The following is a 12,653-nucleotide window of genomic DNA, read 5'->3' as shown; positions in this document are numbered from 1 at the left end:
GAGACAGAAAAATGAGTTTGAGCCCAGCTTGGGCTACAAAAAGGGAGGGTTTTCTTTGGTGGTTGGTGTGGATATTTGTTTTTAATTTAAAAGAATTGCTTTAGGCCGGGCTTGGTGGCGCACGCCTTTAATCCCAGCAGAGGCAGGTGGATCACTGTGAGTTCGAGGCCGGCCTGCTCTACAAAGCAAGTCCAGGACAGCCAAGGCTAAACAGAGAAACCCTGTCTCGGGAAAAACAAACAAACAAACAAAAACAGAGAGAAGGAGAAAGGAAAAAAGAGTTGCTTTAAGTAGTGGTAAAATAAAAGTCCTGATTGAATATATCTAAAACACTTGTTGGGGTAAAGACCACAATTTATAGTAAATTAATAAGCTCATGGCCCACTTGTCAGTGTATATGACGAAAGATGAACTTGGCTTTTGTTTTTTGACACTGATTGAAGTAACCATAGATTAATTTATGTTTAGATGTAGTATTTCTTTCCCCTGGGTCCACTACAAGCTACTTAACAAGTTTAGCTGACTTGCTAAGGAGCTGTACAGCTAAGGAGTTGAAAATTCATGACAGCTTAAGATTCAGTGGAGTTCATTAAATGAAAGTTTATTTTATATAGTAAACTAAACATTTTCCCCAAAACATCATTTATTTACTTGGAAATATCAGAATAATAACATAAAAGAAAGTGAGCTTTTAAATGTTGGGTTTTAAAAAACATTGGAGGAGCCAGGCGTGGTGGCGTGTGCCTTTAGTCCCAGCACTCAGGAGGCAGAGGCTGGTGGATCGCTGTGAGTTGGAGGCCAGCCTGGTCTACAAAGTGAGTCCAGGACAGCCAAGGCTACACAGAGAGACCCTGTCTCAAAAACAAAAAACAAAAAAACATCGGAAGAACTGTAACCAGCGATGCTTAGTATTTGTTACTTTGGTAAGATAATGTTAAGATACTTAGTAAGGAGTGGGTAAGACTTAGCAATACTCTTTACTGTATACCTTCCAGTAGCTAAAACTAATACTAAGTTCCAGCATTGGTAACTGAGGTATAGCCCTTTAAAACATGGCGGCAATGTGCTTAAACTGGGAAGACCGTTGGGATTTCCTTAAACAGATCAGGGTTCTGTTTAAGAATTCTTTAAGGCACTCCATGAAGTGTTGGAGAACTTAGTATACGAACCATTATATCTGTGCACATTTCATTCCTGCTTGACGTGAGGAGATCTTACACTGCGTTGTGATCTAGTAAGCCAAGCCCTTGGTCATGAAAGAGTTGAACTGTCCAGGTGGGCACAGTTCCATTTCTGACTGAGCACACCCCTCTCCTTTTGAGAAGACTAAGGTCCTGAAAGCCGAAGTGTAGATGTAGCTGGCTCTTCTGGGAGAATTTAATTATGACTTTTAAGAGCCAAGATGGTCTCTTGGGTGGTTTCCAGGTGTCAAAGCCAGGTGTGGTGGTCCACTCTAGTCCAGCATGCCCAGTGCTTAGAAGGCTAACGAAGGACAATCACAAGTTGGAAGGTGCCCTAGGCTATATAGTGTGACCTTGGTGGGGGTGGGGGGCAGAAAAACTCAATGTCTAAGCTCTTCCACAACCCAGGCTACCTCAAACTCCCAAGTGCTGGGATTGCAGATTTGCACTTCCATATCCAACTAAGTAGCTTTTTCAAATTTAACAAACTTGATTTAAAGCTTCTGAAATGATTGAGTAGTAAAAGATTTTAAATACAGCAATGAGAAGCAATGGTGCATCCCCTGGTTCTGTCATTTGAGGTCCACTGTGTGTAGAAAGAATACATCTGTCATTCAGCCTTGGTGACAGGCTTCCGGTAGTGAAGTACTGTTGCTGTTACCCATATATTTAAAGCCAACATGATCACAAAACGGATAAGAACTGGAAAAAAAAAGTTTTGACATTAAAAAAAACTGGGCATTTTATTGCTTTAAGTAGAAATAATAATGTAAGGTTTCACCCCAATCCCCAGACAAAACAAGATCATAAGAACACAGGTGTTTCCTGGGAAAGGACTTTGCTGTAGAAATGCCCACCTGGGCATGCGGCCATGCATCCATTACCTCATTGAAGTAATGTGGCTCTGGCTAAGAAGTGTAACTAAGACCCCTTTGCTTATACCTCGAAGACAATGTGTGTCTCAGAATGCTTCATTTGTGAGGACCATTCTAGTAAAGTGTGGTGGACCCTGCCCACACACCCATGAGGGAAACTGAGGCAAGAGGACTGCTTGGGGTCCCAATGAAAAGCCAACCTGGGCAACACAGCAACGACTGCATCTCATGAAATTATTGCTGAGAAATCAGCCCTGTGTCAGTACATACTGTATAATGAAGTAGCCACCAAAAAATGTGACCGATAGACCATGAGAGCAACAGCGTAACTTGCCTTTTAAGACAAGGTTGTGTTTTTGTGTGTTTTATGACAAGTCTCACTGACTCAAACTCTGTAGCTGAGGATGAATTTAAACTGATTCTCCTGTCTCTGCAACCAAAGTGCTAGGACTACAATTTTAGGGTGTGCTGAGCATTGAAGCCCAGGGCTCCCCACATGCAAGGCAAGCCACTTTAACAAATGAGCTACAGATGCATATGGCATACTAGCACGTCTCTGTCTTTCCCTTCCCCCCTCACTCCCTGTTTTTTGTCAGGGTCTCTTTATAAGTTCCTAGCTGTCCTGGAACATTTTATGTAACCAGGTTTGCCTTGAACTCACAGAGATCAGCCTGCCTCTGCCTCCCGAGTGTTGGGCTTAAAGGTATTACACCTGGCTGGCCACTGTTTTTAAAAGCTAGTCACTTAGGAACAGTGGTGACAGATAAGAAACAGATTTCCGTGGGAGCATTCTTGATCATTTAGGTACAGGCTTTTTTTTTAATATTTATTTTTTTATTTATACAGGATTCTGCCCACATATGTGTCTACACAACAGAAAAGGGCACCAGATCTCATTGTAGATGGTTGTGAGCTACCATGTGGTTGCTGGGAATTGAACTCAGGACCTTTGGAAGATCAGACAGTGCTCTTAACCTCTGAGCCATCTCTCCAGCCCCAGTACAGGCTTTTTTTTTTTTTTAATGTGTGTAGGCTCTTTGGTGTTTAAGTCCTTTTCCTCCAGTGGACTCATGTCCCACAGAGGAGAGCAAGGTCTGTCTCCTTTTCCATCCCCTGTCACTGAATCAGAGCTGACAAAAGTGCAACTTCCCAGAAGGGACTTCACCCTTCTGCAGCTTGCTTTCTCAATGAAATGTCTAGTGCTGAGGACATTTGCCAATCATTGGGTAAGTTTCTGTTTTTTCACTTTCCAAAGGTGCTGTGTTGCAAGTTGAGAACAGCTTAAGGGATTAATTGATTTCTTTCAGTTGACCAGTATTTTCTTAGCTTTCTTACATGAGCGTGTGCACACACTACTACTACCACTACCACCACCACCACCACCACCTACTTCCTGTATGAGCATGTAACTTGAGCTATTGCTTTAAAATAGTTGGAGGTGTCTTTCTGCTCAAAGGCTTGTCTATAGTTCTGGCCTCTCTGGCTCCTGCACCTCCTCCTCCTCCCCTGCCTCCCATGTCCTGAACTCCTCAGTATATCCAGCCGTGGTCATGCCTTGTATTATTCCTCTGATCAAGATGTTACTCAGCTTTTAAGATCTTCCTCTTCTGCAGATTAAGCTCTTGGTTCCCTGGCGTAGACGGGCACTTTCAGCTAGCTTCCCTATTGGTCTCTCATTTTTGTTTTGAAGATCTCTAAGGCTGGCCTGGCTCTTTTGCCTCAGCTGCTTAAGTATATGGGACTATAGGTGCATGTCACCACACTCAGCTACTCCACTCCAAAAATCCATTTCACAGCATAATTCAACAGTTAATTGTGTTCCTCCTTGTCCAATTTATTTGTTGAAGTAGAAACTCCAGGATGAGAATTGACTCCCGTGAGTATGTATGTTCCTCCCCTAGGACTACAAGGAGTGGATGCTTAATACAGGTCACTGTTGAAGACTAAATGCATACTCTTTTGTCTTCTGAATCCATAGCCCAGTTGAACCAAATGGATTTGTTAAACTTTATGATGGGTTCCACGTGGAGACCCAAGTCTCACCAAAAAAATGCAATCAGGAAGTAAAAAATTTTTGCTTACTTGTCAGATCGTTGGTGGTCATTAAGGTTGTTATTACTCTTGCTGTAACAGAAAATTCATAACAGTAAGTTACCTGTTTGTCACACATTTTTGCATTTCTATTTAGCTCATGCTTTTCCAATTCACTATAACGATATATATTAACTTCTTGAATATTACTGATGGCATCCTTGTTAATACTGTACTGTGTGTCTGTCTAATGAGCAGCCATGCACTGTGACCTGGTTATATAGAAGCTGCTTGCAAAAGCAGAAGTGATAACAGTAGCTCAGCACTGCCAGAGAGGTCTCCATGTGCTCACCTAAAAAAAAAAAAAAAAACCCTTAAAGTCTCATTTGTATATTGAGTTTCCGGGCAGTTTAGTTGAAGAAAGGCTTCCACTAACTTAAAAGATACATGTGGTGTGTGTGTGTGTGTAGATATATAAAGGTATATGTAGATATATACATATATAAAGATATATGTAGACAGGCTGAAGAGATGGCTCAATGGTTAAAAGCACTGACTCTTCCATAGGACTTGGGTTTACTTCCCAGCATCCATGTGGGACACATAACCGCAGTCCCAGAGGATCTGACCCCCTCTTCTGGCCTCTGTGGGCACCAGGCATGCATGTGGTGCATACTTAAATTTAGGCAAAATACCCAATACATAAGAAACAAAAATGTTTTGAGATAGAGTCTCACTATGTATCACTGGCTGGCCATGAACTCCCAGGGGCCCACCTGCCTCTACTTCCTGAGTACTATGAGTAAAGGCATGCATTACCATGCTTGGCAAAAATTCCTTAGCAATGAACACCACTCTATTTTTCATAGGTTAGAAAACTAAGACTTGACAAAGACAAGCTCTTCCCGTCTAACCAGAGTGGGTTTTGTTTGTTTTTGTTTAGCTTCTTTCTCCATTAACAACCCCAACAGGACCCTGGGTAATAGTTTAAGCCAATACTCAGTCAGTTACAGCCTGCATTATGTCCCTTTATATATGGGAGTATTAGCACAAAAATGACCCAGACACTCAGTTAACACCAGGGAGACCCTGATAGTGATGAAACCCAGTCCCTAGAGAGTGATGATCTTACTTGCACAGGTGTAGGCAGAGAGGCCCCAGGTGAGTGCACTCACAGCTCCTGAGTCCTGTGCCTTCCACAAATACTGAAGCTGGGCAAACTTACTGGCTGCACTGATGACTGTGCATAAGTTCTGTTGTGGGGAAAATGAGAGTTAGGGGCCTAAAAGGACTGATAAAGTACACTTTTTTCTCTCACAATTTATTCTCTGGAGAGGGGGTACAACTCATGGGAGCCAGTTCTCCTTCCACCATGGGATCCTGGGGATTGAACTTGGGTCTTCAGGCTTGGCAGCAAGCACCTTTAACCACCTAGTCATCTCATCAGCCCAGATACAGTACTTTTTAAGCCAAACTTTCTTTCAAGTCTAGCAATCCTCAACCTGCCAAGGTTTGAAAGTTCAATTTGGTGAAGAATGGCCCTTAGCTGCCTCTGGTGGGGAGTGAACTGGCCAAAGATAGCGAAGAATCAGAGACCTGGTTACAGACCCACCCCATCCCCTCCTCCCCCCAGTATAGCAGTAGAGTGTCTTATGTGTCTATTCCCTGTCCTGAGAGCTGTGTCTTCTGTTACTTCTCAGACAAGTCACAGTGGGAACTGGGCACAGATGGCCTGCAGGAATGCTGACCACAAGCAGGGAAGCCTGTGAAAAAAAAAGGCTTTTGAAAAATTTGGGTGCCAGGCCAGGTCAGTGTGGTGGAAAGAGACACCAAAAAGGGAGAGACACCAAAAGTGGGTTATGACACAGCCATGTCTGAAAAGACAAGCTACTTGGAGTATTTAATTTTCATGAAAAAAGCCAACTTTGAGATCAAGGGGTAGTCTGGGAAGAGGCCATAACGGAACCCTGGTAGTGTCAACACATACTCAAGGAAAAGCCTCATGTTTTCCTACAAAACAATCCAGTGCAGGCAAGGGACTGGGCAGAAGCTGAGATGTGAATAAGCTGCATGTAGCCATATAAAGTACCAGTCCCCAAGTCTACCTGAGAGCAGGTACACAGTAATTGCTTGTAGAGGGACTAGGGGAGGAGTCACAGAGTGGAGGGAAATGGGAAAGCTAATTCTTTAAAAATTAGGCTGTCAGGGATAGCAGAATGGCTGGGGGGGGGGGGGGAGAGATTGCTGTGGGTCCTGATGGCCCAAGTTCAGTCCCAGAAATCCACAAGATGAAAGGAGACAACTGATGACTGCAAATGTCTGCATGCATCCCCATGCACATAAAATGGGGGGAGGGACATTCTATCTTAATGCTCCCCTTGAGCCCCAAACTCAAAACCTTTCAAGAATAATGTCTTCTAATAATTGGCTGCCATTGCCTTTTCATCCTCAGCACAGCTGCACCCTCAGTGCTCCAGAGCAGTGGTTCTCAGCAACCCCTATGCGGATATCATGTATCCTGCATGTCAGATTCATAACATCAGCAAAACCACCGTTATAAAGAAGCAACAAAATAATTTTATGGTTGGGGTCACCACAACATGAGGAACCTTACTAAAGGGTCAGTCACATCATTAGGAAGGTTGAGAGGGCTGACTGTAAGTAAGCACCCTTAATTACTGGACCAAGGTCACCTGATAATGCCCTTGAAGAATGAAACCAGGATGGTTGGATGGTCCATAGCAAAACTTAGGCTGTGGCCATTTAATTGAAAATAATAGGTGTTTTTTTTTTACCTTTATCAGAAACAGTATAATAGCTGTTGCCAGGATCAGTACAGCTGTAATTGCCAGAATACAATGACATTTGCAAGCTATACAGGATGCACAAGATTAACGAGATTAATGATGTCCAAAGCCAATTGTTACTTCCTTGACTACTAAGGGAACATAACAGATAAATTGGCCTGAACATTTCACTGCCTGAGGGAGTGCATTGGTCTCTGAGGACCTGGAAGGCACCTTGTGCCTCAGGAGCCATGGACTCTAACCTGAAAAACCTATGGTGCATGCCTCTCAAGGCAGCAAGGCTAAGCCAATTCCATGGTTCCCTGCAGAGAACCACTGCTCTAAAGTGATGTGAGGCAAAGAGAAGGTATGTGCTTTTTCAGTCTCTGTTAGTGGCACCACTCACCATGGCCAAGTCGATGATCCATTTCTGCAGGCTGAGGATGAACCAAGAAGACACAAATCTGGCCAAGTGCTAAGGGACCCAGCAGCAAGTCACTGGCAGGCCCACCCACCCCTCCATCTCATCCCACACAGACCAAATCAGACCACAGAGTGTGACGAAGAGGCCAAGACAGAGTAGGGAGCTCTTCTGCTGGATAGTGTCCGGTTTAGAAAAGATGCAAGGGGTTACATGTGAGCATCTGTCCTGAGTTAAAAAGAACAGAAGAAAAGTATGGAAGACGACATGCCACACGACATGTAACCTGGGATTGGGAATATCCAGAGCTGTAACTCTCTTCTGGTTTTCTTTTTTAAAATAATTTATGTTTATTTTATGGGCATTTGTGTTTGGCCTGCATGTGTGTGTGTGTGAGAGTGTCAGATCTGGAACTGGAGTTACAGACAGTTGTGAGCTGCCATGTGGGGGCTGGGAAATGAACCTGAGTCCTTTGGAAGAGCAGCCAGTGCTCTTAACCTCTGAGCCATCTCTCCAGCTCCCCCAACTGTTGGTTTTCTGACCATGCAGACATCTCAAATGCATCATCAAAATTAAGCACTTACTAGAAGGGTCCACCCTTGCAAAGGAGAGGTGGTCTGCAAAACAGGTGTGCTGTGTGTGAACCTTTTACTGAGTCCTCACCCCTTTCCCACTAATTCTATTGTAAAAGCACAGTAGTAGCAGTGTATGATGATAGGTAAGGAGGAATCATTTTCTATCTGGCCTGTGCAGGAAGCTCAGTGACTACATGAAACAAAGAGCAGAATGGAAAGATCAAGCCTGGAGCGGGGAGGGGGTGGGGGCCGTGGGAGGCGGGGGTGCCATTGTCAGGCAGGAGTGGCTGGGAGGAACAAATTGCTTCCCACTGCTTTTCCTTGGGTTTCATTCTTTGTTCTGTCTACCTCCCACATGCTATCAGCATACAGAAGAAACCCAAAAAAGGCTGAAAACAATGGTTACATTAAGTAAAGGAAGGGATTACACTAGAGATGGTCAGTGCCAGGAGGCAGCAATGGCCAGCATCCAGCTGTGCTGAACTCTTAGCAAAACATTTTCTATACTAAGTGTAGTGGCACATGCCTGTGATTCCAGCATTGGGAGGTGGAAGATGGAAGCTCAGGAGTTCAACGTCATTCTCAGCTACATGGGGAGATGAAAGCAACACTCCCATGAAACTGACCTCAGAGCAGAAGTGGAGCACAGCTATGCTCTCCCTCTTTGTATGAAGGGAAGAGAACCTGAGCCAGAGGGCTGATCACAATCTGAGACAGCTTCTGATCAAGACTTGCCCAAACCCTGTGTGTGGCCATGTCATGGAGGCAGCAAAATTAGCCACTGCCATGCACTTACTTGACCTTTTAAGGGACATGAAATTCAAGAAAAGTGACAACAAATCTTTACGAAAAGGGCTGATGTGAAACCTAACCTTTTGCATAGAAGATGCCACCAAGTGGCTTAGTCTGCTGATAGTTGGCCATTCTGCACTGTAGGCCTCCAAACTAACACAGCCACCCACATGACAAGGCACAGCCTCTAAATTACAATTTTGCAGGTGTCTGATTAGAGGAAAACCGCCCTCATCTGGCCCATGCCTACCCACTCACTGAAGGGCACCTGCCAGGTGCATCCTGCAAGGGACTTGATGCCAGGCACTCTCATATTATTAATCCCCTGGGGACATTCTCTGAGAAGGAAGGAGTGCCCAAGATAAGCACAGATGGGGCTTGTTTGCTCTTATCAGGGTGACTGCACACTACTCATGTTTAGCAGGGACACAGCAAATCCCATTGGTCTTGAGCATCCTGGCAGTGGGATACCTCTGGCAATAACTGTATCAACCTAAGATTCATGTCAAGACTTGCATTTGTGATTGTTTTTTAGTTAAAAATGAAAAGGACCCTGTCCATGTATGTCTTAGCAAATACCATCCCAAGTCCTTTTTTTTCCCCAGTGCAGATGACAGAATCCAGAGCCTCTTGTCTGCCACCACTGAGTCCCTTCCTTAGCCCCTCCACCTCTGTCTCCAGCTCAGATGCAGGAAGGATACACAGCCATGTAGGGCAAGGCTTGCTTCACATTCCCATTGAAATGAAAGACGAAGAGCAGGAGGACAATGTCTGAAAGAAGAGGCTCTGTGAGATGGGCAGGGCAGCTGGAGGGCAGGCTGGGGATTGGAGGGCCAGTTACCTTGTGCAATGAGAATGGGGTATTCCAGGTAGGTGAGCAGCGGGTTTTCGTAGTAACATTGGTAACGAAGAAAGACAAGGAACCTGGAGACCAGATGGGCAAATATTCACTGCCAACCCTGTGACCCTCCAGACCCCAGACACTGGCACATTTACCACTAATTCCTGTGGCCTTTATCATACTTGTGACTAGTCTGAGGATAGAGCTTCGGGAATATTGCCAGAGACCTATATAGCATGTCCAAGAGTCCTTGAGTGTCAGCACATGCTCCCTGGAATGTGAGCCAGACACCTTCAGGGGTCACTCAACACTGCCTACCATATCACAGAGATCACTCGGGAAAAGGTCCAAAAAAGATGAGGCCATATGATGCAGTCTTTTTACGTATACAGTGTTCTGACTACATGTATGCCTGCACACCAGAAGAGGGCGCCAGATCTCATTATAGATGGTTGTGATCCACCATGTGGTTGCTGTGAATTGAACTCAGGACCTCTGAGCCATCTCTCCAGCTGCCATGATGGAGAGTCTTTCTACGAGGTGTTGCCCTAGTTCTGGCTGTTGTGCTTTTAGGGGGACCCAAACACCCCACCCACCCCTGTGCCCTGGGGAGTATGTCTAAGTCCTTCTGTTTAAAAGGTTCCTATCAACCAGGTTTAGAGCCTCTGGTGTGGTTCAAATAGGCTCTGGGCAAAATTCATGCCCGAAAACCATGGTTTTAGAGTTCCAGCGCTCAGACAGAAATCTAAGGCAGGAGTCTGAAGGGAGGTGGCCTTTAGCATCTTCCTGATGCCTCAGAGCCTATCTGACTGGTAAGGGTAACGCAGGCAAGCAAGCAAGGCCCAGAAAGGAAGCAGAATTGTAGTGGCCATGTAGGAGGGAGGGGGAAGGGAGAGAGGGGAGCCAGAAGGAAGATAGCCTGGATTCCGCTGGGTTGCCCCTCCTAGTCCTGTTGTTCCTACCTCAGGATTAAAACAACTCTGAACTGAAGCTGCCTGTGGGGATTATAGAAAGAATGCGTGTAGGAGCCCCAGGAAGACCTTCAGAAACTTCTCACGAGCTAGGCGGAGGTAGGGATAAATAACTATTGGATTTCAGTGGTAGAGCATGCTCACGCCCTCTGGCCTGAGAGCTGGTCTTAACCCTGCCAGACCTAATTACAGAAGTCGGCCATAGCGGCCCGCCCACAGCCTCGAAGGGAGGGAGGGAGGCCTTTGGGAGTTCCAGAAAGAGCCTACTTTATCTGTACTGCAAGACCCTTCCGGGTCCCAAGGAACTTTCTAAGGTCATAGCTGTTTTCTGCTAGGGTCACCTGTAGGGTTTGAGAGGATCCCTGATTGAATTTGCGTCTTTAAAGCCAGGCAGCAAAGAGGGAGCTATAGGGTGGGAGATGTGGGTTGGCGCTCTGTAGGCATCGCGAGCTTTCTATTCAGTCTGCACCCAGAAGCCTCAGCTTCGGATGCCCAAGAAGAATTTAGCAAGCCAGAGCCCAAATAACTCTTCTGACCTCATACACCCGCATCTTCTGCCCCAGCCAGGCTGTCCCTTCTGCACCCTTCACTCGGTCTCGCACCTTACTCCTCACTCCTCTCTACCTCCCACTCTAAAATGCACGTGCTCTTGTACTGTGCAACCAACGGAGCAGCCCCCCTCCCCCTCCAGCGCACGGTCCGCCGAGCGGCTCTGGAAAGGTGCACCTTGAAGCCCCCCATCTCATCCTACGGGCGCGCCCCTCCGGGTGGATACAGGACCAGTGGGTGGCAGCGGGGTGGGGCTGGTGTCAAACGGAGAGGGCTCTTAAGTACTTAGCCAGGGCTACTGCTGCTCATCCCTGCGTCTTGGACTACAGCCCTAGTTTCAAAGGTTGACCAAATTTCCCCTAATCCCACAAGGAATCTTCAAATTTTGTAACTCAGATCTCAGCCCAAACCCTGGTTTACGAGGGAGAGGGGTGGGGTTGGACTGTGGGGGAAGAGACTCTAGGCAAGAAAAATGTGGGTGGTGCTGGGTGGGGTTAGGGATGACAAGGGACAGTAGGTGCAAATGGCTTCGCCCGAGGCCATAAGGTTGTAGCTAAAGACGAGGATGGGGGGGGGTTGGGGGCGGGGGGGTTAGAGGCGGCGGAGGGGAAAAGGGCTGAATCTGTAAGATGGGCGTGCACAAGCAATTCGTACTTCCCGGGATTTGGGAAGAGGTTAGGGAGGTGGGTGTAAGCGCCCAGGAAAGTAACTATTAGCCTCTTGTCATTCCACCCCCACCCCAATCCCCGAGTTAACCCTTGGCCTCCCGGACTCCCAATTCCTTGCAGGCCTCCCGGGGCCTTACCCCACCAGCTCCAAAAGTAAACTTGGGAGGCTGATGCCCCTCGCGCTGCGCGTGGCCAGCTGCGCGTAGATCTGCGGCAGCTTGAGTGCGGCGCACACGCCCAATGTGCTCCAGTTGCAGAACCACAGCAGCCCGGCCTCCATTCTGTAGTCCTGGGAGTGCTAGACTAGGTGACTGTAGGATCTTGTAGGTGGGAACCTGGGGCTCAGAGTCCAAAGAGTCCTTCCGCCTTCCCGCCAGCCAGGCCCCGCCCTGACCACGCCTCGAGCCGCTGCGCTCCGAGTGCGCCCCACCCCAAGTCTGTTCCTCTCTGGGTGCACTCAGCCGGGTTCTTGCTGAGCTTCGGGTGCGCTCAGCTTTGTGTTTGCTCCACTTCGGGTGCACTCCGACCGGAGTCTGCTCAACTCCGGGTGACCCCTCCCGGAGTCTGCATGGCTCCGGGTGCACCCTGCCCAGAGTCGGCTTGGCTTAGGAGGCTCTCTACCGGATGTCTGCTCTGCTCCGAGTGTGCACTGCTGGTAGCTCTGCCTTGCCCTGCCCTGCCGGGCTCTGCCAGCTGCTGATTCACTTTCCCGGTTCCACCCACGGGTTCCTTTCCTACAGGAGTGTAAACGCCCACACAGACTAACCTCCGCATGGGTTGGGTGGGCACAGAGCTTACCTCTCAGGCCGTTCTGTGGAGCTCTACCACTCTCTACAAGTTATCTTTTTTCTTTAAACTTTTAAACCTTTGGTCCAGTCTGGTCAGCATTCTCCCTGTCTTACAGGCCTGGATAAGCCAAAGGACCCAGCCACATGGAACTAGCCTTCTGTCTGTGGAGAGGCT

The 12,653-nt window shown here is 47.0% G+C and overlaps 1 protein-coding gene across 3 annotated transcripts; it reads right to left on the bottom strand.

The window, feature by feature from the left end:
• Positions 1 to 580: 580 nt before the first annotated feature.
• SLC66A3 (solute carrier family 66 member 3) lies at positions 581 to 12,100 on the bottom strand. Of its 3 annotated transcripts, XM_084791388.1 has the most exons (7): positions 11,828 to 12,095; positions 9,503 to 9,585; positions 9,363 to 9,432; positions 7,280 to 7,337; positions 5,220 to 5,340; positions 4,139 to 4,180; positions 581 to 1,883 (listed from the first exon to the last, which is right to left on the bottom strand). In XM_084791388.1, exons 1-7 carry the CDS (start codon positions 11,968 to 11,970, stop codon positions 1,792 to 1,794), a joined length of 609 nt encoding a protein of 202 aa, XP_084647514.1. In that variant the 5' UTR covers positions 11,971 to 12,095; the 3' UTR covers positions 581 to 1,791. The 3 variants fall into 3 exon arrangements, with proteins under 3 accessions (XP_084647514.1, XP_084647516.1, XP_084647515.1); XM_084791390.1 differs by lacking the exon at positions 5,220 to 5,340 and having other exon boundaries at positions 1,778 to 1,883; positions 11,828 to 12,097; XM_084791389.1 differs by lacking the exons at positions 581 to 1,883; positions 4,139 to 4,180 and adding an exon at positions 4,195 to 4,439 and having other exon boundaries at positions 11,828 to 12,100.
• Between the last annotated feature and the right edge of the window lie 553 nt (positions 12,101 to 12,653).

The sequence above is a fragment of the Acomys minous genome (genome assembly GCF_964271855.1).
Source record: "Acomys minous genome assembly, chromosome: 8".
NCBI classification, from domain to species: Eukaryota; Metazoa; Chordata; class Mammalia; order Rodentia; family Muridae; genus Acomys; species Acomys minous.
This window is presented reverse-complemented; position numbering and strand designations above follow the sequence as displayed.